Raw genomic sequence first — 27,511 nt, 5'->3', positions numbered from 1 at the left:
CAATACTACTACAATTCAATATGTCAAGCGCCTTCGATCTAGAAGATCACACAATACTAATGACCCTGCTCGACAACATAGGAATAGCTGTAGCAGTAGCAGCCTGGTTCAATGGTTTTCTAAGAACTAGATCCTACCTTGTCAAGATGTCCAATGAATTTTCAGCCTCCTGGATCCCTGAATGCGGAGTCCCTCAGGGTTCCCTGATATCATCAATATTATTCAATGTCTTGATGGCTCCACTTGGCAAGAAACTGGAAAAAATGGGTTTATACGCAGACAATGTTACCATCTACATAACTTTCAACAACAGCATCACAAAGATACTGGATAAGGTCAAAAAGGACTCAATCTCATGGAAAATTGGGCCACAACTGTCAAACTTAAACTGAACTAAGACAAAACCACACTCCTAGTTTTATCCAGCCAACGCAATCCCACTACTTACCAAAACATCATAATAGATCAACAATAGAAACACATATAAAAATACTAGGAATCATTCTCGACAAACATTTGACCCTTGAAGACAAAGTTGCTGCAATTTCATCAAAAAGCTTCAAAACACAATGGAAACTGAGAAGAATCAGAGACTATTTCCCCAGACAGTCATTCCGTCTTATAGTACAGACACTGATGTTCTCCCAACTGGACTACTGTAATGCAGCATATGTGGGCTGCAAAGAAAGCCTACTACTATCGTTGCAGACTGTCCAAAACACAGCAATGAGATTGATATTCAAAAAGTCAAAATATGATAGCGTAACCCCACTACTCATAATGCTACACTGGCTCCCAAGCAAGGCCAATTTTTCAAAACCAGCACAATCATCTTTAAAATACTGTTTGGCATGTCAGCAGACTATATGCTAGACATGATCAAACTATCACCAAGAAATGTAAACCCAGGAAACCAGAGGTTACCTACTACTTCACCTGCCCAACTGCAAAAACATACAAATCCACCTACACAGCGGGATTTTGCTACCTGGGCTCAAAATGGTGGAACTCAATTCTCATAGTCATAAGAAACATCACGAACTACCTCTAGTTCACAAAAGACCTACCTCTTCAGGAAATTCTATGAGTAATGCACTAATCATTCTGGAACAATACACAACACAACCTCTAACTATAACACATCTTTTCTTTTAAGAAATGAACTAAGACATATTTTCTGAAGAAACCCAATGACTATTTCAAATGCACTGATAGTTATCTTGCCAACCTTGAAAATGTAATTGAATCAATGTAATTTCTAGCAACTGTTAAATGTAAGCCATGTTGAACCGAAACTCGTTTTTGGATAACTGTAGGATACAAATATGAATAAATAAATAAAAGCCATCTGGTTGGCAATTTATTTACCACCTTTTTGAGGGAATTCACTCAAGGCAGTGTAAGATCCTCTTGCAATTTGCCTTGTGAGTTAATTTTGAATAATTTTGTGTCTCCTGCATATTTGATCACCTTACCTGTTTCCATGACCAGGTAAGTTACAAAAATGTTAAAAAGCAGTGGTACCATTACACACTCTTTCAGCTATTCACCTTCTTTAGGCCTAGTCTCTCTTTTCTCTCTTAACTAGCTCCTAGTTCACAACAAGACATTATTTCCTATCCTATAGATGTTACTGGCAGACCCTCAAGGGTTAGGCCTCGGTTTAAAAACAGGATACAACCACCTGTTCCAATTACAAGAAACAAACAACAGTAGGGCCCTGAACTACCTAACTCATCCCATTTTGGAGTCAGGTTGCCCTTTCTTGTGGTAGCTAAAGACCTACAATCTTTGCTCGAACTCGTTGTTGCAGCACAAATCACAACAGAAGAGGAATGGATTATAATGCAATTTAGCCTTCGTTGTAGTTCTAGCGTTCTGTTCCTTTTAAATAAATAAGTCAATTGTATTGGGACAAGATTAAAATAGGCGGCGACAACTAACAAACCTAGTTAGTGACTTATAGCAGTGTTATTTTACTAGATTACCTATGCCTCTCACTTTCCCAGGCTTTCTGAAAAGAATTTAAAGGGCTCGATCGAGCAGCCCAAGGAGGTTGGATAAAACAGGAGACGACGTTGAAACCAATTAGGTAACAGGCAGCAATCATCCCCGTACACTCAAAACAAAACAAATCTGTAGGAAGCTTTCAAATAAATTAAAAAGTTGCCCAATAAATACAAAAAAAATAAAAAAATCTTTTGTCTACCACCTTTTAAGGTATTGCCTATCCAACTTGAACAGCTTTAGACTTTCTTTTACGATTGTTTTGGGTGTACTAAAACCGCGGCAAGCTCCGCCTACCGGCTTCAGCTCATACAATGGTCTAGATAGGCTCTGCCTCTGTTCGTCCCCTGTTTTATTCAACCTCCTCGGGGCAGCCTGGCGTGAGCACGCGGAAACGAAAGCCAGCTGAACGTCAGCGCGCAGGCGCAGTCTGTTTCCATGGCGACAGCGTCTTTCCTTTAGTGCAACGTTGCCATTTAGTGCTCGGTGCTTCTCCGATCGTTTTTTTCTGGCTTCACGGATATGGTGCCGGTGTCGGTGTTGCTGCTGGGCGAAGCAGAGGGGATGGTACGGAACTTGCAGGCTTTCCCTCTGCAAGAAATTGGCTCTAAAGGGTGAGAATTGGAACATTGGTGTGCTTCTGGTCCAGCTGCTGGATGATGAGAACGGAGTATGTTTGTTTGTCTGATTTATTTATTTATTTATGAACGAATGAGTGGATGACATTTGTATCCCGCATTATCACGAACAAGCTGAGGTTCAATGTGGCTTACATTTAAGAAACAAACACAGATCTGATTCACTACACGAATGTCCAGGAGGACAAACTCAATCAAACTGAATCGTGATACAAGCACTCCCACTTTTTCTTTATATGTAAAAATAATGGAGGAAAAAGACCTCATACAACAGCTAGAGATCGCTGAATCAGCAATTCCATATGCACACAGTTAAAAATGTTAATCATTCATAGATCAAAAAAATCCCCGCTTTAACAATGCTTGAATGTGCAATCAAAACTGAAAAATAGAATTAAGTCTAATATTTCAACAAATGTTCAACATGTGTCATGCAAAGTAAAGTCACAATATGTGAACACTTATATTAATGATCTTGTATCCCAATAGATGGTCGCTCAGCCTAGGCAGGATGAAAAGAAACAGTGTGGTGCTGACGGACCTGTTTCGCTTCCAGCTTCTTCTGGAGAGCTCACTGTACCCCGAATTGGCGGGTTGTTACTCCACTGCGAGACACAATATCATTGTGTCTAAATGAAAAAAATTATTTATCTTATGAGCCTGGAGTCCACGAAATGCCAAAGGCTGTGCTGTTCCGTTTAAAGATTAACTTCTGCTGAAAGACTGCGCTCCCCTGGATGACGCCCGACACCGCGGGTTTCACTTCTTTCTTCAAGGTTAGGGCTTGTCTCTCCGCCCTAAATTGTCACCAGCTGGACGCTGGGCTCATACGATAAGTAAATTTGTTCATAAGTAAATTTGTTCATTACTACTATTTATCATTTCTATAGCGCTACAAGGCATACGCAGTGCTGTACACCATACACAAAAAGAGACAGTCCCTGCTCAAAGAGCTTACAATCTAGATAAGACAAGAAAACAGACAGAACATTTAAGGGTAAGGGAACAGAGAGGTGAGGATAAAGGACGGGACAAGTGAGTAATGGTTAGGAGTCAAAAGCAGTGGTAAAGAGGTGGGCTTTAAGTCTGGACTTGAAAACGGCCAAAGACGGGGCTAGATGTACAGGCTCGGGATGTCTATTCCAGGTGTGAGGTGCAGCAAGACAAAAGGAACGGAGTCTAGAATTAGCAGTAAAGGAGAAGGGGACGGATAAGAGAGATTTTTCTACAGAACGGAGTACTCGGGGGGGGGGGGGGCGTAGGGAGAGACGAGAGTGGAGAGGTACTGGGGAGTGGCAGAGTGAATGCACTTATAGGTTAATAGGAGACATTTGAATTGAATATGGAAACGGATAGGGAGCCAGTGGAGTGACTTAAGGAGAGGGCTAATGTGGGCATAGCGACTTTGGTGGAAGATGAGTCGCGCAGCAGAGTTTTGGATTGATTGAAGAGGAGAGAGATGGCTAAGAGGGAGGCCGGTGAAAAGAAGGCTACAATAATCAAGACGAGAGGTGATAAGAGTGTGGATAAGGGTTCTGGTAGAGTGCTCAGAGATGAAGGGACGGATTTTGCTAATGTTGTAGAGAAAGAAACGACAGGTTTTGGCAATCTGCTGAATATGATCAGAGAAGGAGAGAGAGTAGTCAAAGATGACCCCAAGGTTACGAGCAGATGAGACAGGGAGAATGAGAGTGCCATCCACCAAAATAGAGAAAGGGGGGAGAGGGGAGGTAGGTTTAGGGGGAAAGATGAGAAGCTCGGTTTTGGCCATGTTGAGCTTCAGATGACGTTGAGACATCCATGCAGCGATGTCAGACAGGCAGGCTGAAACTTTGGTCTGGATGCCGGTTGAGACATCAGGGGTAGAGAGGTAGATCTGGGAGTCATCAGCGTAGAGATGGTACTGAAAGCCATGGGAAGAAATCAGAGAGCCAAGGAAAGAATTGTAGATGGAAAACAGGAGAGGACCGAGAACAGAGCCTTGACATACACCGATAGGTAGAGGGATAGAAGTGGAAGAGGATCCACCAGAGTGTACACTAAAGGTACGAAGCGAGAGGTAGGAGGAGAACCAGGAAAGAACAGAGCCATGGAATCCAAATGAAGACAGCGTATCAAGGAGTAGGCTGTGATCAACAGTGTCAAAAGCGGCAGAAAAAATAAGAATATAGTTTGTATTCATAGCTGCATTGAATTTGTACTTATGCGTTGTTGTTTTTTTGTTTTTCTTTTTTTGGCATATGACCTATTGTATTTTTGAGCTTGTACTCTTTATTATTATTATTATGTATGATCTTTGAGCGTTATGACTGTTGTATTGGTATTCAATGCTTAATAAAGACTCTTATAAATTAAAAAAAAAAGCGGCAGATAGATTGAGAAGGATGAGCATAGAATAGAGACCTTTGGATTTGGCCAGGAACAGGTCGTTGGAAACTTTTGCAAGTGCAGTTTCAGTTGAATGAAGAGGGCGAAAGCCATATTGGAGTGGGCCAAGAACAGGATGAGAAGAGAGAAAGTCAAGACAGCGGTGGTGAACGGCACAAGTAACTTGGAAAGGAAGGGGAGGAGGGAGATGGGTCGGTAGTTGGAAGGACAGTTAGGGTCAAGTGAAGGCTTCTTCAGGAGCGGTGTGACCACAGCATGTTTGAAGGCATCAGGAACAGTCACAGTGGAAAGAAAGAGATTGAGGATATGACAGATAAAAGGGATGAGAGTAGGAGAGATGGCGTTAAGAAGGTGGGTAGGAATGGGATCAGAGGAACAGGTAGTTCGTTTTGAGGAGGAGAGAAGATGTGATGTTTCTTCATCAGTGACCTCAGGAAAGGAGGAAAAGGACGGAGGGGTTGAGGAAATAGGGGAACGCACAAGGGGAGGGGCAAGGGGAGGGAGAGAAGTGGGTGGTTTGGTAGAGAATTCAAGATTTATCTTCTGAACCTTGTGGAAGAACTCAGCTAGGGTCTGGGGAGACAGTGAGGGGGAAGCTGGGGGTGGAGGCACCTTGAGGAGAGAGTTTAGTGTTTAACGCAAGTTAAGTGTTATATATTTCACTGTTCCATTTAAAATGTATCCCAGCTTCTTTCAGTGATATTTGCAAGTGCAGTTTAATTATTGATGAATTTGGCACGTTAGCACTCACTTTGAACACTTACAGCACATACATCACTGGCGAAAGTGAGCTCCCAATGAAAGAAGTGCTATGCCCCACTAGAGAGTGGTCTTATTAGACTAACACTTGGGGATAAAATGTCTGAGGGAGCTCCTCTCACTTTAAGTACAATTGTTTATATAGTGATCCAGTGATCTTTACATACAGTATTTTTTCCTGTTTTGTTTTTTTTGTTATATTGCTTATGTTTGACTTTTTCTTGCTGTACACCGCCTTGCGTGAATTCCTTCAGAAAGGCGGTAAATAAATCCTAATAAATGGAATTTTGTTCGTTATATTTTATGTTCCAGTACTGTTATTACTCCTGGGGGAATTTTGTGCAATGCAAAATTTGCACATGTGGTGGCATGTGCCATGGGGGAAATTTGGAGAAAGCTGGATGAGGTGCGTGCCATGTGAAGAAGATGGAGGGCTGATGAAAGGTGGATGGGGTGGAGCAATACAAAGACATTATAACGTCCTCATTTTTGTTTTCCATTCCTTTCCTAATAATGCCTAACATTCTATTTGCTTTCTTAGCTGCCGCCACACACTGAACAGAGTGTTTCAATGTATCTTCCACAAGATTCCAAAACGGCGATGCAAAAGAGCAGATCACAGAAAATAAATTCTTTTTTTTTTTTAATTTATAAACTTGTATTACATAAAGATAACCTGACCACAAAAGGGCAGCTGTTTTTTTAACAAGCTCTCAGGATTTCCATTTTATTCATAATTGATTGTAATACTACTATCAAAATAGCTCTTTTAGCAATAATATTCTGAGAAGATTCCAAATACTGAGAAAGGTCTATCTGGAGAATTAAGTGGCTCCAGGGCTTCCTTCTTCTTTTTCAAACCTAGAGGCTTTTGGAAGATAATATAAATTAACTGCTAATCAATTTGGAATTACTGCCCAACTACTGCGTGGGTAATTTCATTTTTTACGCATGTTCCTTATGCGTGCCAGCAAATACTTTTTATTTTCTGGCGTGCAGTGCTACCGGGCGGTAAAAGGCATTCTACGCGCGTAGACCATTATCACCCGGCTAACACGTGAGACCTTACCACTAAGTCAATGGGTGGCGGTAAGGTCTCAGACCCAAAATGGACGTGCGCCAATTTTCATTTTGCCGCAGCTCCTTTTTTGGTCAAAGGCATTTTTATAGGTGTGCTGAAAAATGGATCTGCGCGCATCCAAAACACACTTACACTAGTACAGGTCATTTTTCAATGCACCTTAGTAAAAGAACCCCATAGAGAGTAATAGGAAAATTCAACCAATGTATATTAGGAGTCCTGGCAATATTCTCAAATTTCGCCAGCTGCAAACGAATAACATAGTTATCCTTAATTACTGCAGCAGAAGCTGACTGCATTAAGGAAGTTTGGTTCTCAAGCCGTTTATTTTCAAAAGCACTTTATTCATATGAGGTCTAGAATTAAAATGAGCCTGTGTTTCGCCCACACAAGGGCTGTATCAGGGACTAAAAGTAACTAGTAACTAATAAAACAAAGTATGCTAGTAAAAGCTACATAAATAAATAAATAAATATGACTCATTAAAAAATCATAATGCATAAACACTAATAATGATAATCATGTAATACCACAACATGTAAAACAAACCAATTTGCAACCAATTACTCCATAAATAAGTGATTAAATAAATAAGTCAAATGCACATCCGAGGACATGGATTACTGGGACCGAGTCAGCACGGCTTTTGTATGGGGAAATCTTGCCTGACCAATTTACTTCAATTCTTTGAAGGAGTAAACAAACACGTGGACAAAGGGGAGCCGGTTGATATTGTGTATCTGGATTTTCAAAAGGCCTTTGACAAGGTGCCTCATGAAAGGCTACAGAGGAAATTGGAGGGTCATGGGATAGGAGGAAAAGTCCTATTGTGGATTAAAAACTGGTTGAAGGATAGGAAACAGACAGAGTGGGGTTAAATGGGCAGTATTCACAATGGAGAAGGGTAGTTAGTGGGGTTCCTCAGGGGTCAGTGCTAGGACCGCTGCTTTTTAATATATTTATAAATTATTTAGAGATGGGAGTAACTAGCGAGGTAATTAAATTTGCTGATGACACAAAGTTATTCAAAGTCGTTAACTCGCGACAGGATTGTGAAAAATTACAAAAGGACCTTACGAGACTGGGCGGCTAAATGGCAGATGACGTTTAATGTGAGCAAGTGCAAGGTGATGCATGTGGGAAAAAAGAACCGAATTATAGGTACGTCATGCAAGGTTCCACGTTAGGAGTTACGGACCAAGAAAGGGATCTGGGTGTTGTCGTCAATAATACGCTGAAACCTTCTGCTCAGTGTGCTGCTGCGGCTCGGAAAGCGAATAGAATGTTGGGTATTATTAGGAAAGGTTTGGAAAACAGGTGTGAGGATGTTATAATGCCGTTATATCGCTCCATGGTGCGACCGCACCTTGAGTATTGTGTTCAATTCTGGTCGCCGCATCTCAAGAAAGATATAGTGGATTTGGAAAAGGTGCAGCGAAGGGCGACTAAAATGATAGCGGGGATGGGACGACTTCCCTATGAAGAAAGACTAAGGAGGCTAGGGCTTTTCAGCTTGGAGAAGAGATGGCTGAGGGGAGACATGATAGAGGTATATAAAATAATGAGTGGAGTGGAACAGGTGGAGGTGAAGCGTCTGTTCACGCTTTCCAAAAGTACTAGGACTAGGGGACATGCAATGAAACTACAGTGTAGTAAATTTAAAACAAATTGGAGAAAATTTTTCTTCACCCAACGCGTAATTAAACTCTGGAATTCGTTGCCGGAGAACGTGGTGAAGGCGGTTAGCTTGGCAGAGTTTAAAAATGGGTTAGACGGTTTCCTAAAGGACAAGTCCATAACCGCTACTAAATGGACTTGGGAAAAATCCACAATTCCAGGAATAACATGTATAGAATGTTTGTACGTTTGGGAAGCTTGCCAGGTGTCCTTGGCCTGGATTGGCCGCTGTCTTGGACAGGATGCTGGGGTCGATGGACCCTTGGTCTTTTCCCAGTGTGGCATTACTTATGTACTTATGTAAAACAAGGACACCAACCCAAGTGGTGTACAACGGTCACTTCACCACCTTGGTGCAAAACTAAAAAGGAGGAGAACCTTCACTTAGAAATGTATCATGAAAAATTATGTACTCATTCTCCTATTCCATGTTAGAAAAATAACGCTTGGGTTCTTTTACAAAGGCACGCTGAAAAATGGCTTGTGGTAGTTTAGGCGTGGGTTTTGGGGCTCGCCGATCCATTATTGAGTGCGCCTGTAAAAAGGCCTTTTGGGGGGGGGGGGGGGGTTGTCAAAAATGGATGTGCAGCAAAATCAAAATTGCCGCACGTCCATTTTGGGTCTGAGACCTTACTGCCAGCCATTGACCTAGCAGTAAGACTCATGCGGTAACTGGGCAGTAATGACCTACGTGTGCCAAATGCCACTTGGCACGCGTCTGTTACGCACGCCCGAAAATAAAAAATATTTTTCAGATGCGCACCAAAAATTAAATTACCGCAAGAGCCACACGATAGTCAGGTGGTAACTCCATTTTGGCGTGCATTAGGCGCGCATAGACACTTACGCGGCTTAGTAAAAGGACCCCTCTATTCCCATGTAAATTAAAACACCTTACCAGTTTCTTTCAACAGATGGCAGCCTCACAGAACAATTCCAACAAATAGTAGACACAATGTTCACTTTAGAAATTATTCTAATGAGGGAAAAGTTCTCATTTGTCACTGGGTGAATGCCACTCGTAACTGCTGTAATCATCGACCAAAAAAATCCTACCTACCTAAGTGTGTGCAATATATCTTTTTATGTGATTTTTTTCAATTGTATCTCTCTTCACTTTTCATCTTTTGTTTTCAAAAATCATTGTTAGCACTCAAAAATCATAACAGAATGACTGGCATTTGGCACAAAGCTCACAAACACAGTATCACTTATCTGAAAGCTCGTCAGATCCAGACAGTCTCCTGTTTCGATGCTGCTTTTTCAAGGGATCTGAGCTCATGGATACCTGCAAAAGATCATCAATGTCATTCTGTGGGGAAAATAGTGAACCAAAATCTCCATGAACAGCCTGGCTAGTCCTTACAGTATGCTGACATACCCTGGGTTTCTGCCTGAATGGTTGATAACGGAGGCGGCATTTTTCAATACTGGCGAACCGGAAGTTCACAAAGCATTCTGTCGAGTTAAAAATTTAAAAGAATTGTTGAGTCCATCTCAATTACCTATGCAATATGGAGAAACAGGTCAAGAAAAACCACCTGCCGGTCACTTTAAATGTGAAAAATCAGGCTGTAAGACTTGCTTAATCACATTACAAACAAGTCATTTTCAAAATGCTGTAGACAACAGGACGTATCATTTAAAACACCACACGACTACCAATGTGATCTATATGCTAAGATGTCCTTACAACAAAATCTATATAGTGAGGATGTTATAATGTCTTTGTATCGGTCCATCATGTGACCGAACCTCGAATACTGTGTTCAGTTCTGGTCACCGCATCTCAAAAAAGATATAGTGGAATTAGAAAAGGTACAGAGAAGGGCGACAAAAATTATAAAGGGAATGGGACGACTTCCCTATGAGGAAAGGCTAAAGCGGCTAGGGATCTTCAGCTTGGAGAAGAGACTGCTGAGGGGGGGGGGGGGGAGATATGATAGAGGTCTATAAAATAATGAGTGGAGTGGAACTGGTAGATGTGAACCGTTTGTTTACTCTTTCCAAAAATACTACGACTAGGGGGCATGCGATGAAGCTACAAAGTAGTAAATTTAATACGATTCAGAGAAAAAGTTTCTTCACTCAACGTCTAATTAAACTCTGGAATTCATTGCCAGAGAATGTGGTAAAGGTGGTTAGCTTATCAGGGTTTAAAAAGGGTCTGGACGGCTTCCTAAAGGAAAAGTCCATAGACCATTATTAAATTGACTTGGGAAAATCCACTGTTCATTTCTGAGATAAGCATCATAAAATGTATTGAGCTTTTCTGGGATCTTGCCAGGTATTTGTGACCTGGATTGGCCACTCTTGGAAACAGGATGGTGGGCTTGATGGACCTTTGGTCTGTCCCAGTGTGGCAATACTTATGTACTTATGTAAAACTCAAAGATGTTTGCATACATGCATTACAGAGCATCACTCTCGTGTCATAGGACAACTTTTGGGAGCACCACTAGGGCAGGATTGTATAACACAATCCCACAATTTTAATGATTTAGTCTGTTTGGCAATTGATAATATAATTCCTTCACGGCATGGAGGTAATATAGACAGGACTCTACTGCAAAGAGAACTCTTTTCGATATATCATCTACAATCCTTAGAAATGACGGGTCTTAATACGAGTATGCACTGGGGTTGCTACATGTAATGATGTCATTAGTGCCCCATCAGTTCCTGCCATATGTTTTATGGACGTCCGGTTCTCCAGTCTTGAAAAACGCCACTGCCATTATCAACCATTGAGGCAGAAACACAGGGCATGTCAGCATATTGTAAGTACTAGCCATTCAGAATTCATTCAGTCTGTCATCTATGGCCTTGTCCTCACTGAGTGCCCCTTTTGCTCCTTAATGATCTAACAGTCCCACAGATTACCTCACAGGCTTTCTGCTTCTGATGTACCTGAAAAAGTTGAGTTTTTACTTCTGTGGCAAGTTTCTTTAATATTCTTTAATATTCTCTTTTAGCCTTTTTTATCAGTGCTTTTCTTCTTTTTAATTTGTAAAGTTTATTGAACAAACCACAAATATAACAACATTACAATGTCGCACCTCCTGCACTTCTAACATTTTCCGCTCTCAAATTCTCACCTCAGGGTACAGACATATAAACATTTACCAATATCATAACTTATTTCTCCTCCATTTTCTCCCCTCCCCCCTTCCCCTCAACTTCCCCTCCCCTACCTCTGACCCCCTCTATCCCGACCCCAATCCATCCCCACTGTCCATCCCCTCTGTCCCCCCCATATTCCGATCTTTCCCTAAAAGTCTATCAAAATGCATCCATTCTTCTGCTTCTGGATTATACTTCCCCCGCCTTTTGTCTGTCAGTTCTTCCATTGATATAAATCCCCTAATCCTCTCTATCCAATGTTGTACTGTGTGCCCCTCTGCTTGCTTCCAAAACACTGCTACTAAAGATTTTGCCGATGCAAGGTCTATCGGTTTAAGCCTCTGTTCCCATTTTGCCCCCCTCTGATTCCCCCATCCTAGTAAGCACCATTTGGGATCGTATGGAAATGGAGTTTCCAGAACCTCCGTCAATTTCCCTGTAATACCCTTCCAAAATTTCTGTATTAACACGCATTCCCACCACACATGGTAGAAGGTTCCTTTTCCCTCCTTGCAGCTCCAGCAGATATCGGAGGCTCCAGGATACATCGCTTTCACTTACTCCGGCGTGTAATACCATCTGCTCAGTATTTTGTATGCATTCTCTTTAAGCAGTACACATAGAGAAGCTTTTTTAACCTCCTGACATACCCGCCCCCCATTCAGAAACCGTCAGTTCCTGTTTCAAGTCCTGCTCCCAGGCCTGCATATATGAATGTTTTACAAATGTTGTCCCCCTGATATGGTTATAGAGCCTGGAAATTCCCTTCTCCCATAAGTCAATCTTCCCCCATACTTCTTCCATCTTTTCCTGTTCCACTAATTTATCTTTAATCCACCTAGCTGATATTATGTAGTGCTTGACTTGCATGTATGCATAAATATCAGAGGGCAATAGCTCGTAGGCCTCCTGCAATTCTGCAAAAGGTTTAACACCCTCCTCTGTCAGGAAGTTCCGAAATCATATCAACCCCTTGTGAAACCAGGTGCTGAACACCCCACCTTGCGCCCCCGCTGGGAAGCCTGGGTCCTGTGTAATCCATGCAAATGTAGATTTAGTCCTAGATCCCCTTAGCCTATATTTTAGTGTTCCCCATAAAGCCAAAAGATGTGACACAAAGGGGTTTAAAGTTAACCTCTTATAGGTGCTGTCTGGGATGGAAGCCCATAGTAGTCCCTCCAAGGCCCCTTCTTGAACAAAAATCTGTTCCAACCGAGTTATTGGAGATAAATCTATTTTGCTCCAGACAGCAATTTGTTTTAGCTGGGAGGCCCAATAATACCATAAAATATTGGGCATCCCTCTACCCCCTTGTTCAGGTGTCCCCCATATTATTTTCCATGCTAATCTTGCCGATGCTCCCCCCCTCCCCCCCAAACAAATATCCCTAAATCCGATTACAGCCGCATGATTTCCCTCTTTGGCACTGGAATTGGCAATGTTTGAAATAAAAATAAAAGCCTGGGTAGAATGTTCATTTTCACTGACACAATGCAACCCCACCATGAAAGCCACCCCTTCTGCCATCTATTCATGTCACTTCTCAAATCTTTCAGTAATGGAATATAATTTAATTGGTACAATTTGTTTAAATCCCACGGGATTCGTATCCCTAGATACTGAAAGTTATCCTTGGTGATTTTAAATTTAAACGTCTCTTTTATTCTTTCTTCCTCCGCCTCCGATATAGTGACCCCCATGACCTCGGACTTATCGTAATTCACCTTGAACCCCAAAACCCGACCAAAATTTTGAAGCTCCTCAATCAATGCAGGTAATGTCAACTGTGGAGATGAAATATAAAATAAAACATCATCCGCAAATAATGCGATCTTATGCTCCTGACCTCCCATCCGGACCCCTCGGATCTCATGAAGGAGGCGGACCCGCTGGGCAAATGGTTCTATGGCTAGGGCAAGCAATAGTGGGGATAATGGGCACCCTTGCCTAGTTCCTCGCTGAATACCGAATTGCTCTGAATATCCCCCATTTACTCTTATTTTAGCCACCGGGTGTGCGTATAGTTTCCTCAACCAGCCCATGAACCCCTTCCCTATCCCCATTTGTGGTAACACTTCCCATAGGAACTCCCAATCCACCCTGTCAAATGCTTTTTCTGCATCAATCGCCAGGAGTGTTAGGGAGTCCCCTCTTCTCTGGGCCCCCCACATAATGTTCAAGGTCCGGCGGATGTTATCTGCAACTTGTCTATGCGGTATAAATCCCGCTTGGTGTTCATGAATCAAGGATGGCAAAAGTCTGCCCAAGCGATCCGCCATCACCTTAGCCAAAATCTTGACATCGATATTCAACAAAGAGATTGGCCTATAGGAGCCACATAAAGCCGTGCCCCTTCCCAGCTTAAGGAGAACTGTTATCCCTGCCTCTTGCATACTAGGAGGCATCTCGTCCCCAATAAAGCAAGCATTACCCACTCTGATTAATAGAGGAGCCAATTCATATTTAAATACTTTGTAATATTTCCCCGTGTACCCATCCAAGCCCGGCGCTTTCCCCCTTTTAATCCCTTAATGACTCCCAACACTTCCTCCTTCGTAATTGAGGCTTCCAATTCCACCCTCTGATTGTCTGTTATTTTACTGAGGCCCATATCTCTGATGTAATTCCGTTTCTCCTCCAGATTTGCCCCCTTCTCTTTGGAGTAAAGTTTTGTGTAGTAGTTCACAAACTCTGCCCGTATGTCTCCATCCTGGTGTACCATAGTTCCTCTCCCCCCCCCCCCCCCCCCCCTTTTAAACTTAGTTATCATGTTCTGCACTTGTCTATGACGTAACCTCCTAGCCAACATATTTCTGCTTTGTTGCTATATTCAAAGAATTTCTGTTGTAGTAATTTTCTTTGGTACTCCATCTTTCCAATTTGTATCTTTTGCAGTTCCGCTCTGCAGGCCAGTAATTCCCTAAACACCTGTGGGTCCCCCCTGTCAGAATGAAGCGCCTCGCAATCAGCCAGCCGTTGCCTAATCATCAATTCCCGTGCCCCCTGCTCCCTCTTGCGTTGTGCCCCCTTTTTAATCAAATGCCCCCGCACTACTGCTTTTAGGGCATCCCATAAAGTCCCACCTGCAACCTCTTTATTATCATTAAGTGTTAAATATTCTTTAATGATACCTCTCATTTCCTGGCAATCTTTTTCAATGTCTATCAGGGACTCATTTAATCTCCAAACCTTTCCCCCTCCCACCTTTCCCAACCCACCTAGTTTTACCCACACTGGAGCGTGATCTGATGCGTGGATGCTTTCAATTTCAGACCCTTTAATTACCCCCCATAATGACCGGCTACCCCAGATCGCATCTATCCGGGCATAGGTCATCTGTGCATGCGAATAGTGAGTGAACGTTTTTTGCCCCAGATGTTGCAACCTCCAAAAGTCCAACAGATCCAATTCTCACATTAATTTAAGAAGCTTCCCCCTCGTGTACTTCGCCCCTTGTGCAGTCCCTTTCGAATGGTCTAGCCCCGCTACAGAAAAATTGAAACCCCCCCTAGAACTATCTGCCCCCCAGCAAAAGGTACTAGATCTGCTCGTACCCTGTCGAAGAAGACCCCTTGTCCCTCATTTGGTGCATAAATGTTAATGAATGTAATTGGTTGGCCCCTGATTGTTCCTTTAAGTGCCAAGCATCTACCATCTTTCCCCCTGTATTCCTGCTCCTTAATAAATTGTAGATTGTCTTTGATATATATGACCAGCCCCCCAGATTTCCCCCCTTTGGGATTAGCACATGGGTACCCCTCGCCCAGTACCCTGTTCCTTAACAATGCTTCATCCCTCCTTTGAATGTGTGTCTCCTGTAGCATTACCACATCCCACTCCAATCTGCGTAATTCTCGAAAAACAATACTTCTCTTCCCTGGATTGTTGAGGCCGTTCACATTCCAAGACCCTACCTGCAAACTCCCCCCCTCCCCTCTCCCCCCCCCGCCTCCCTCCCTCCCCCTCCCCCTACCATTCCCTTCAATTGGCTGTCCTCCCTTCTCGCCAGTACCTCCCGGAGGAAATGAGTCCCCGCCAGATACTTTCCCCCGACAGTAGACTCCCAAATATCCCCCCCCCCCTTCAGTTATACTTCACCCTGCATCCCGTGCACTTAGTATCATCAAACACTGCTGTTCAATTTTGCAGCTAAAGCTGCTGGTTGTACAAAGTCACCATTAGGGTCATATCTAGGAGAAATCAGTCCACTCCTTCATCTCCGGGCTCTCTCCGCCTCTCCTTTATGGTGTTAGGGTCCTTCTCTCCTCTAGGCTTAATTCCTCCGTTCTGCTGATCCTTCCCAGAGCCCTGCCTCTGGCGCTGCGCTGGGCCTCCCTCGGCTGGCAAATCTTCGCAACCCAGTTCTCTCAGAGTCTTCCATGTTCCCGTGGGTGTTTGTAATTTCCTATGTTTGTCTCCGACTGAGACCTGGAGCCCAAATGGGTACAGCCATCGATATCTCAGTCCCATCCTCTGTAAATACTGAGTCACCTCCTTAAATTCCTTCCTTTTTTTGAGAGTGCTGCGAGCCAGATCTTGATAAATTTTTGGTTTACAGTTTTTCCAACTGAAGTCTCCCATAGCTCTCGCTGCTTTCCAAACAGCATCTTTCATTCCAAATGCGTGATAGCAAGCAATAATGTCACGGGGCTGACCTCCCCTCTGCGGACCCAGGCTCCGATGTGCTCTTTCTATGGCCGGCAGTTCTCCTTCTATTTGCTCTCCACCTCCAGGCCTTTCCTTGAGGATATGTGCACTCAGCTCTTTAACTACTTGCATCACATCTCTGAATTGTTCTTCCTCTGGAATGCCCTTAAATCAGAAATTACACCTCCGGGAGCGATTTTCAAGGTCTTCTACCAGGCTTTCTATATCTATCCTGAGCTGCTGCTCTTTCTTCAGAGCAGACTGCAGCTCCTGCACATCCTCTCCCAGCCTGTCTATTCGTTCCTCTGTCTCTGCTACCCGTAACCCGATCTCTTTCAGCTCACTATGGAGCTCTGCTACTGATGACTGGATTCTCTTCCAGGTAGTGATCATTTCCGCTTTTAAATCTTTGAACCAGCGGGCTATTTCTTTCTTAACTATATCTCCACCACTCACTGCTGAATCCTCCGGGTCCGACTCGGAGTCTCCGGACGCCATCTTCCCCCTCGTGGTCCTGATCGCAATCCCGTGATCTTGCCTGCCTCGCCTGTTTCTCCGGTATATTTAAATTTTGCAAGTCTCTTTCGGGCCGCCATGGATTTTAGCTACTTGCTGGTGCTGTAATACGGGCTTTGCGCTCTATAATTGAGGAGGTTTAACTGATTCTACTTCCGTCAAGTCCAGAGTCTATCCATCAAGCGTCCATATCTTAGCGCTGACATCACTTCCTCTCCTTATCAGTGCTTTTCATCCAACTTGCCAGTGCTTATGTTGCTTCTTATTTTCTTCATTTGGGTCCTCTTTCTATTCTTTTTTGGTTCTAATAGCCTCTTTCACTTCCCCTTTTAACCATGCTGGCTGCAAATTGTTCTCATTCAAACAGACAATCAGGTTGCGATGTACTATGTCAACAAGCAAGGAGGCATGGAATCGTACCTCTTGTGTTAGGAAACAGTCAGGATGTGGCACTGGGTCGCCCTCTCCAGTCAAAGCATGTTACTCAGGGCCACATGCTTGATGGGGAAAGAACAGTCTGGCAGACAAGACTGGTCTCTCAACTTTGGCGTTGCCTGGGAGATATGTGGGGGTACCGCCTTAGTGGATGTCTTTGCCACTCATCTCAAATTCTAACAAACAAACAACAAAGTTTCTTAGTTATGTTCCTGACTGGGATCACACAGCAGACTAATCTTGGATGCCTTTCTCCTTGATTGGGAGAAGGGCCTTTTATATGCGTATCCTCTTATACCTCTCATGAGGAAGACTTTATTGAAACTCACACAGAACCGGGTAGCCATGATCCTCATGATGCCCTACTGGCAGAGGGAGATATGATTCCCTTTACTTCTAGAGTTAGCCTCCGAAGATCCGTGGAGACTGGAATGCTTTCTGACCCTCATCACCCAGAATGAGGGGTTTCTTCTATACCCCAGTCTCCAATCCGTAGACCTCATGGCTTCGATGTTGGGAGTTTGAAACTTGCATCCCTTTAATTACATGAGGGTGTTTCCTGGGTCCTGCTCACTTCCAGGAAAGATTCCACTAAGGGGGTCATATAATTTCAAATGGAAGAAGTTTGCCATCTGATGTGAGGGATTCTTTTTCCTGCCCTACACAAAAAGTGTTGAATACCTTCTACACCTTTCACAGTCTGGGTTAAAAACCAACTCCATAAGGGTTCACTTCAGTTCAACTGGCGCTTATTCTCACCATGCGAAAGATAAAACCCATCTCTGTATAATCTCTAGTTGTTCGTTATATGAGAGGTTTGCTTTTGACAAAGCCCCCACTCAAACTTCCTACGGTGTCATAGGACTTCAATGTCATCCTCACCCAGCTGATGAAAGCTCCTTTTGATCCACTTGAAGTTCCTGAGCTGGAAGGTTTTGGTGGTGGACACTTCAGCGCACAGGGACAGCGAACTTCAGGTACTAGTAGCTGATCCACCTTATACAAGATTTCATCATAACAGAGTGATTCTAAGTTCCATCCTAAGTTCCTTCCTTAACCAGTCAATTGTTCTACCAACATTCTTGTAATAACCTCATGTCCATCCTGGCAAAAATGCACCTGCACACCTTGGAGTGCAAGTAAGCCTTGGCCTTCTGTCTGGAGTGCCCATAGACAGTCCACTGTTTCTTTTGACCCTAACAGGACCTGTGGCAGATGTTGGTAAGCACACTGTATCCAGTTGGCTAGCAGATAATATTTCCTTCACTTATGCCCAGGCTGGGCTGACTTGAAGGGTCATGCCACAGCTCAGTGTCGGAGTCATGGTGGCATCAGTAGGTTACTTGAGGTCAACCTCCATTGAAGAGATCCATACATTCATATCTCACTACTGTCTAGAGCAGGATTCCCAATGCTACAGCCAGTTTGGTCAGATAGTTCTGCAGAATTTATTTGGAGTCTAGAATCCAAAGCCATCCTCCTAGGCCCATTCTATTCTGTTCCAGGTTGCACCTACACTACCATTTGTTGTGTTCTATTCAGTTTAATTGGTTCTGGTTGGCCTTGCCAATTCCAAGTCCCTATTATCTGTTGTTTGTTGTTTTCTGTGAGCCTGGTAGCTAGGGATTTCAATATGTGGTGATACTGATGTCCTACTTGTCCTTGCAGAAAGCAAAGTTACTCATCTGTAGCACGTGTTCTCCGAAAACAGTAGGACACATATTACCACATCCCTCCCACCTCCCCTAGGACTTGTATTCTCTATAAGCTTTTGTATCCACAGCGGGTCCTGCACGTTGGATGCAGATAGAAAGTTACATGTGCATTTGCAGTGAGGGCTGCCAAAGGCTTCTAGGAGGTTAGAATGCTGGGTAGCGTCCACACTGGGGCTCCATTGGCAACATCATCCATATACGGGTCATCCAAACAAAGGCACACAGCCTGGCTTCTAACCCACAACCTTAGAGGACTGCACCAACTAGCAGAGAGAAAGCTGCTACCTGATAAAAAAAAGGTAGAAAAGTTAGATGTACTAGTGTAGCATGTTGTGCACCTCTGAAAATCAAAGGCATAAACTCACACTCAGTCTTGGGATTGGGAATTTCTGACTCCATGATACTAAGGGGTGAAGACAGTCGAAGAGTAAGAGTACTTTTCTAAAACTCTGTTGATTTTTTTTTTTTAGTCAGTTTTGAGCTATGCAAGTAATTTCATTCAGCAAGGCAATATTTATTTACTGTAGCTTATTTCTATGCTCAGACTGAGTTTTGGCACAGGAATAAGTTACAGTAAATGAATCTTGCCTTGATGAACGAAATGAACCATGTAGCTCTCAAAACTGACAAAAATGGATTGAGTGAGTTTTGGAAAAGTGTTCTTCAGTCACAGCTATGGGAAATGTGGAGGGGCATTTTCGAAAGGGACGTCCAAGTTGCGATTTGGACATCCTTGCAAAACAGCGAAATCCAGGGGTGGGGAAACCCATACTTTCAAAACAAGATGGACGTCCATCTTTCGTTTCGAAATACCATCAGAGATGTCCAAATCCTTAAATTTGGACGTCCCTAGATTTGGTCGTCCCTAGACATGGATGTTTCTGACTTTCGGCGATTTTCAAAACCAAAGACGTCCATGTCAAAAATGTCCTAATGCAAGCCATTTGGGCAAGGGAGGAGCCAGCATTTGTAGTGCACTGGTCCCCCTGACATGTCAGGACACCAACTGGGCACCCTAGGGGGCACTGCAGCGGATTTCATAAATTGCTCCCAGGTACATAGCTCCCTTACCTTGTGTGCTGAGCCCTCCCCAAAACCCACTACCACAACTGTACACCACTACCATAGCCCTTATGGGTGAAGGGGGGCACCTAGATGTGGGTGCAGTGGGTTTGTGGTAGGTTTTGGAGGGCTCGCTGTTTCCTCCACAAATGTAACAGGTGGGGGGGGGGGTATGGGCCTGGGGCTGCTTGTCTGAAGTGCACTGCAGTACCCACTAAAACTGCTCCTGGGACCTGCATGCACTGTCATGAACCTGAGTATGACATCTGAGGCTGGCACAACATTTTTAAAGATTTTTTTGAGGGTGGGAGGGGGTTAGTGACCACTGGGGGAGTAAGGGGAGGTCATCCCTGATTCCCTCCGATGATTATCTGGTCATTTCTGGCACCTTTTTGTGCCTTATTCGTAAGAAAAACAGGTCCAGGTGAAAACTTCCAAGTGTTCATCAGGGATGTCCTTGTTTTTTTCGATTATGGGTCAAGGATGTCCAAGTGTTAGGCATGCCCAAGTCCCACCTTCGCTACACCTGCGACATGCCCCCTTGAACTTTGGACGTCCTTGCGACTGAGTGCAGTTGGAGACGTCCTAAATCGGGTTTCGATTATACTGATTTGGACGTCCCTGGGAGAAGGACGTCCATCTTCCGATTTATGTCGAAAGATGGACCTCCTTCTCTTTTGAAAATTAGCCCAATAGTGACATCAGCTTTAGAGACTGAAAGACAAGTTGATTCTGGATGAGCGTAGAGGAAGTAGGGTAAAAGAAGGGGTGCATAAACTAGAAAGAAGAAGGAGGGTCTCAAGTTGAGGTCAGGACTCTACAGTTTTCAGAGATTGCTTGACAGGATTCTTTTTGTTCTTATTTAGGTGGTTCAAACAGCATGAATATATTGAGAAATTGAACATGCAGGCCATCCTAAATGCCTCAGCAAGCCAGGAGGAGTTCATCAAGGAGTTACTGGTCACCTATGGAAAGGTAATGCTCTTTCAGGAGGGCTGGCAAAGCTCCAGCATCCGTTTTAAAGTGACTGAAAGAAAAGCTGAGGATTACAGCAAGCAGTAATGGCAGAAACTGTTTATACCAAGTTGCCTGCCTCATTGCAGTTTGGACATTCTAGTTAGGTGGAGAATTTTTTTGAATGTTTTTCCATGTTCACTTTATATTTTGTTTGATTTATTGTGGTCACTTTCCCAATGTGAAAAATTTGTAAAATCCATTAACTAGTGGAACAGCCTGTAAAAAAATGACAAATTCCACTTGACGCACGTAGCTGCCACGCATCAGAAAAAAAATATTTTGCTGATGCATGTAGCAGATGTGTGCCAAAATTGAAATTACTGCAAGGGCCACTTGGTAACCGAGTGGTAACTCCAATTTGGCGCATGTTGGGCAGGTGTAGGCACCTTCGCGGCTTAGTAAAAGGGCCCCTATGTTAACCCTCAACTCAGGTTTTCAGGAGAAATAAGACTTGTCTATCTACTGTCAACTGATCATAAAGTTCACCTAGTTTGCACCAGTTTCTTCCTGTTGATCTCTGCCTATTTCTTCACTTCTTTGCAATTTATTTTCTCTGTTCTTGTCTACTTTTCTAAATAGATCCCAGTTCTTATCTACGAACTGATCTGTGTGGAAGTCTGGAAGCAGAAAGTGTTCTCTGTGCTCTGCCGACTGCAGGACTTCAAACCCCAAAGCACCTTTCCAATCTATATGGTGGTGAGTACAAGGATCTTCCTGAACAGAAGCACTTTTCTCCCCCCATAGCCCCCAACCAAAAAATAGCTTTAGGGTCCATTGACCAAAGCTGGATTTATGTATAATAGCCCTTAAACTGTAATGTTTAACAGGCGCCCCTTGATTAAGTAGGAAGTACATTTTAGGTTTAATAATTTTGCATTCTAGTGAAATATGAGGCCTTTTGTGATATGAGGGCCTAAGCTGTAGCTTGCCTACTTTATATGGAAATCCAGCCCTGCTACTAACTTTCTCAAATTCTGACCCCTGAAAGATGAAACAAAGTGTTGCTGTCTGTGAGGGACTGAGTGGTATAGCAGGAGGTGTCCCTGAGACACTCGTTCACTGATGTTGCAGTTAAGCCATTTTACGGCAGGTTGTGCTAATCTGCCATGTCAGAGGGTCGGGGCCATAGGCATAGTTTGACTGTTCCATTGGGGGGGGGGGGGGAGCGAAGTGTGTGGTGTGACATATTAGCATATTCATTTGCATGTATACATCTCATACATATTCATAAGAACATAAGAGTAGCCATACTGGGTCAGACCAGTGGTCCATCTAGCCCAGTATCCTGTTTTCCAAACAGCGGCCAAGCCAGGTCACAAGTACCTTGCAGAAACCCAAATCATGCCAATACTCCATACTACAAATCCCAGGGCAAGCAGTTGCTTCCCATGTCTGCCTCAATAGCAGACTATGGACTTTTCCTCCAGGAATTTGTCCAAACATTTTTTAAACCCAGATATGCTAACCGCTGTTAACACCTCCTCCGGCAAAGAGTTCCAGAGCTTAACTATTCGTTGAGTGAAAAATTATTTCCTCCTATTTGTTTTTTTTTTTATTTTTATTTTTTATTTTTTTTATTTTATCATTTTACTTAATTACATTCACATTTATCACATAAATGTAAGGAAATACAGAAATTAATATAAAAAGGAAAACATTTTCTCTCAACAATATATATTTACATAATTGTCCACAATTGGAAGATCCAAGATCAGGAAAACAATCTTAAAGAAAATAAGAAAAACTCAAAATGGTTAATCTTACACTTCACATTTTCTGAGGGAGGAAGGTTAATCGGTTATTGCAGCCAGTACAGTGGTAACTGAAGGACGTTGCTGCATAGGATTCTTCATCTGTTTCCACAACTCTTATAATTTCTTACGTTCAAACAAATAAGTAATAAGGAAATAAAACACAAGGGAATCGCGCTAGGAAGGTCCCACCTAGGGCAGTGATTCCTGGCTTAAAAGCCAAGACTTCACACCTCCCAGTCTGCGATTCCCTTGATGTGTCAGGAAATATATGCATCTTTGAACCCAAAAAACTATCAACCATGTATCGGAAATACAATTTCAAAACATTCTTCCTATCTAAATCAAAGATGAAAGTCACTAATAATATAACTCTATCTATAACTTCTGAATTTTCCAAAATGTCAGTTAAACTTACATCTCTTCCTCCTATTTGTTTTAAAAGTATTTCTATGTAACTTCCTCGAGTGTCCCCTAGTCTTTGTACTTTTGAAATGAGTAAAAAATCGATTTACTTCTACTCGTTCTACACCACTCAGGATTTTGTAGACCTCAATCATATTTCCCCTCATCTGTCTCTTTTCCAAGCTGAAGAGCGCTAACCTCTTTAGCCTTTCCTCATACGAGAGGTTCATATTCACATTTGTAAATTTATCAAAACATTGTCACAAGGACTAATGTTATGGCTCCTTCTATCACTTATCCCTACAGTTGTCATGCTGTTTTGCTCTATGTCTTCATCAGGGGACATATGTATGAGAACTGAGATATTCACCAGCATACTCGTAAGTACATAAGTATTGCCATACTGGGAAAAACCAAAGGTCCATCAAGCCCAGCATCCTGTTTCTAACAGTGGTCAATCCAGAGTTTGGCAGCCGAAAGTGTCTACATTTTTGACTGTATTATCTGTATCAGCTGTACCTAATGGTTAGAGCAGTAGGCTGCCAACTGCTGAAATCAGGGTTCAAATCCAGCTGCAGCTCCTTGATTTCTTGGACAAGTCACTTAACACTCCATTGCCACAAGTACACACTTAGACTGCAAGCCCTCTAGGAAAAGAAATATCTACTGTATCTGAATGTAACTTGCCTTAAGTTACTACTGAGAAAGGCGTAATCTAAATTCAAATCCGAAATCCAGTATCGGGCATATTTTAAATAAAAAAAAACCTACAAATGTCACTCAGGAACTATAAAGCAATTCTACCATACCCTAATAGCACTAATTTCCAAGAGTTATACAGGAAGGGCCTACCTAAGGAAAGACTGCCCCATGCACGGTTTCATTTTGTATTTTGTTTTGCTGCCACGAGCGCAAGTGTCGTAGAGGAGAGCAAGTGAGCACGAGACAGAGACAGGGCAGATCGTGGGTCCTCCAGGCCACCACAATAGCAGCCCAGGAGGAAGTCAGTGTCTGGGCACCTGTGCCCTTACCCCTGCCCATATAGGGGCAGCTTGTTTGGAGGGGCAATGCCCCCCTCACCCCCCCAAACTACACCTTTGGCAGGGCTTAGGCTGGGAGGTAGTTAAATGCCCTGAAACAGAGTAGATCTGGGAGGCCCCAAGGGAAGAGCTCTCCAGGAACAAGATCCCAAGTACAGAAGTCTCGTAGAGGAGGACTGGGAGTGAAGGAATCCTCCCAAGGTGTTGGCTGGGTTGTGGTACTTATGGGGGAGATCCAGGGAATCAAGGAGTAGCCCTTTTTCCAAAGTTTGCACCTGGGGAGTTACAAGAGAAGGAACAGAAGACTGCAAAGGTAAAAGAGTGTATTTCTTTAGTTGTGAAGACTCAGGTCTGAGTGTCATAACTAGAGCCAGGCCAGGATTTATGCAGAAGTGACTTGAACTATGCCGTAGAAGCCTGATAACAAGAGAGGAGAAACCATTGTTAATGTGGTTGTTGCTGTTCTGTTTTGTCTGTTCAGCAATAAAGTTTCCTTTTGATTTACATTGCACCCTGACTGTATCTGTGGGCTCCCAATCTGTCTGCCAGCCACACTGCCATAAAGCTGTCCTCAGTAAATAGCTCTTTCTGTGCATCAGAGCAAAAGAATTGAAGAAATAGGATGGAACATTTCAAAATCAATAGCTGATGCAAGAATGGCCTGTTTAAAAATGATCTTTCGGGTATGGAAGAGAGTGGGATGTTTGACCACGGATATACAAGACCTGGAAAGATGGATCTTAAAAATACTTGTTTATTGATGAAAAAAGACTCGACACAACCATTGTGTTTTGGCCGTTAGGCCTGCATCAGGAGTCTAACTCGACGGTGTTCCGTATAGTGGGTCTTAAATGTCATAAATCAGCTGATGTGTGCGTTGGGAAACACTTAAAGTGAACCTCTATGGAGTGGGTCTTTAGAAAGACCTTTATAAAAAAAACTTGCGCGTGAGCAAACAAAATGTCAGCGTGAAGCATGTTCTTTTATAAAGGTCTTTCTAAAGACCCACTCCATAGAGGTTCACTAAGTGTTTTCCAACGCACGCATCAGCTGATTTATGACGTTTAAGACCCACTATACGGAACACCGTCGAGTTAGACTCCTGATGCAGGCCTAACGGCCGAAACACAACGGTTGTGTCGAGTCTTTTTTCATCAATAAACAAGTATTTTTAAGATCCATCTTTCCAGGTCTTGTATATCCGTGGTCAGACATCCCACTCTCTTCCATACCTGTGTTCTCCCGTGGGACGTTCGAGTTCTCCGCTGAACAGCGGATTTTTAAAAATGATCTTTCAGTATGCCAGACAGTGAGAAACAATAAAAGAAATCGAAACCTTACAAGAATAGTCTGTTAAAGATATGTTCTGTGAGTCACGTGATGTGCTAGAGGGAGCAAGTCGTGTTGCTAGCTCTCTCTGAGGATCCTGAGGCCTTATCTGTGTTTGAAACAACTCAACCTTGCCAATTGACCATCTAAAGCTATCTGGAGGATTGTGAGTAATGGACAAATTTGTGGAAGCCACCGCAAAACCGATGGCAAGTCGCACTAACAAACGGGACAAAGACAAACTCAAACAGGATGAAGCCACGGCGGAGCAAAAATGGCCGCAGAGTGGGAACGTGGGACTTACCAAGGAACACCTGCAGCAAATTACCGCAGCTGTGGAAGCGGCGATGGAGCCGAAATTTGAGAAACTTTTGCTTCAAATAACCACTTTTGAGGCGGCACAACTTGAATTAACATGCCGCACGGGAGAGCTTGAACAACGCGTCTCGGATCTGGAAGACGCTACAGCAAAGACACCCCCGCTCCTAAAAACGCTAACGGATACAATTGCAGCGCTGACGGCCAAGGTAGACGACCTGGAAAACAGGTCACGAAGAGCTAACCTTAGGCTGATTGGCGTTCCGGAATCTGTGGGGGATAGGAATCTTGCCTCCGAGTTGGAACAATGGCTCAAGAGCGAGTTCGCACTGTCGGACCACGCGGGGCCCTTATCTTTGGAACGGGCCCATCGACTGGGGCGGGCGAGAGAAGGAAGCAACGTGCCCAGAACAGTGATTGTAAAAGTGCACAACTACGTACACAAAGTGGAGATACTTAATGGATATCGCTTGAAAAAGAATCCACCACCTATAAAGCTAGTCCGGTGAGGATCTACCAAGACTATTCCACCTCTCTACAGGAAAAACGGAAATTATTCACTCCGCTGTGCACCCGATTGCATAGCATGAAGATCCAGTTCATGCTGGTGTATCCGGCTGTTCTAAAAGTCAAACAGAATGGGACCTGGCGCTCCTTCACGTCGGAACCAGAAGCTAAAGAATACGTGGAGACTCTGGAGAGCACTGGACCTACTCACAGTGTAGGATGAATAGTGGACTCAACTATTGAGGACTTACACAATAGGATTGGTTGTGGCTTCCAAGTAACTGGCTTAAGAGATAGCGTAAGTGTACAATTTTAAGGTTGATGCATGTTATTGTCATAGAGGATTCAGGATCCCCCACATAAGGGTGACTCCATTATGTTTGCAAGGGGATGGATAGGGGCTGAGGGGGGTCAATTGGGTATGGTGGGAAGGGGATGACAGGAGGGATGGGGGAAGGGAGGGAGGGTAGTGGTGGGGGAATGGGATTAGACAGGAGTAGATTGGGGTGGGGGGGATAGTAAACTCACTGGTTCTCGCAAGGAGTGTCTCAAGGGTGAAGAACGGTCTCCAGGGCTTTGTTTTGTATACTCTCTGGGGGGGGGGGGGGGGGGCTGGGCCTCCAGGGAGTAACCAGGGTATGATTTTTGAAAACACCTCTGCAGAGGCGGAGCTATTAGTTATTCTGGTGTGAAGATCTTATCTTGGAATGTATCGGGCATTACATCACCCATAAAACGCTATAAGATCTTGACTCAGATTCGGCGGCAGGGCGCTGACATTGCCTGTCTGCAGGAAACAAAACTAAATGATGTAGAGCATGGGAAGCTTTGTCAAATGTGGGTGGGTGAAAGTCACTTCTCGGGCAATAGAAAAAGTGGGGTCGCCATTTTAGTACGCAAGGGGCTTCCATGTGTAACCAAGTTGGTTCATAAAGACACAGAAGGCCGTATAGTACTTATTCATGTCAACTATCAAGGCCAGAAGTTATACCTGTGTACAGTATATGGTCCGAACTCCTACAGCCCAAGTTTTTTCCAGTCTCTTATTGCACTAGAGCTACAACATACTGATGCCCCATGGGTGTGGGCGGGGGAT

The 27,511-nt window shown here is 43.5% G+C and overlaps 1 protein-coding gene across 1 annotated transcript in view; it reads left to right on the top strand.

The window, feature by feature from the left end:
• The first annotated feature begins 2,527 nt into the window (after nt 1-2,527).
• ZMYND10 (zinc finger MYND-type containing 10) overlaps nt 2,528-27,511 on the top strand; it is a 185,214-nt gene continuing 160,230 nt past the window's right edge. The window contains exons 1-3 of the mRNA XM_030205499.1: nt 2,528-2,621; nt 20,915-21,023; nt 21,645-21,761. Coding sequence (XP_030061359.1) covers nt 2,530-2,621; nt 20,915-21,023; nt 21,645-21,761 — 318 coding nt within the window. The 5' untranslated portion in view covers nt 2,528-2,529. The remainder of the gene's footprint in view (nt 2,622-20,914; nt 21,024-21,644; nt 21,762-27,511) is intronic.

This window comes from Microcaecilia unicolor, chromosome 6, assembly GCF_901765095.1.
Source record: "Microcaecilia unicolor chromosome 6, aMicUni1.1, whole genome shotgun sequence".
NCBI classification, from domain to species: Eukaryota; Metazoa; Chordata; class Amphibia; order Gymnophiona; family Siphonopidae; genus Microcaecilia; species Microcaecilia unicolor.
The sequence above is the reverse complement of the archived record's forward strand: the minus strand, read 5'-3'. Positions and strand labels throughout refer to the sequence as shown.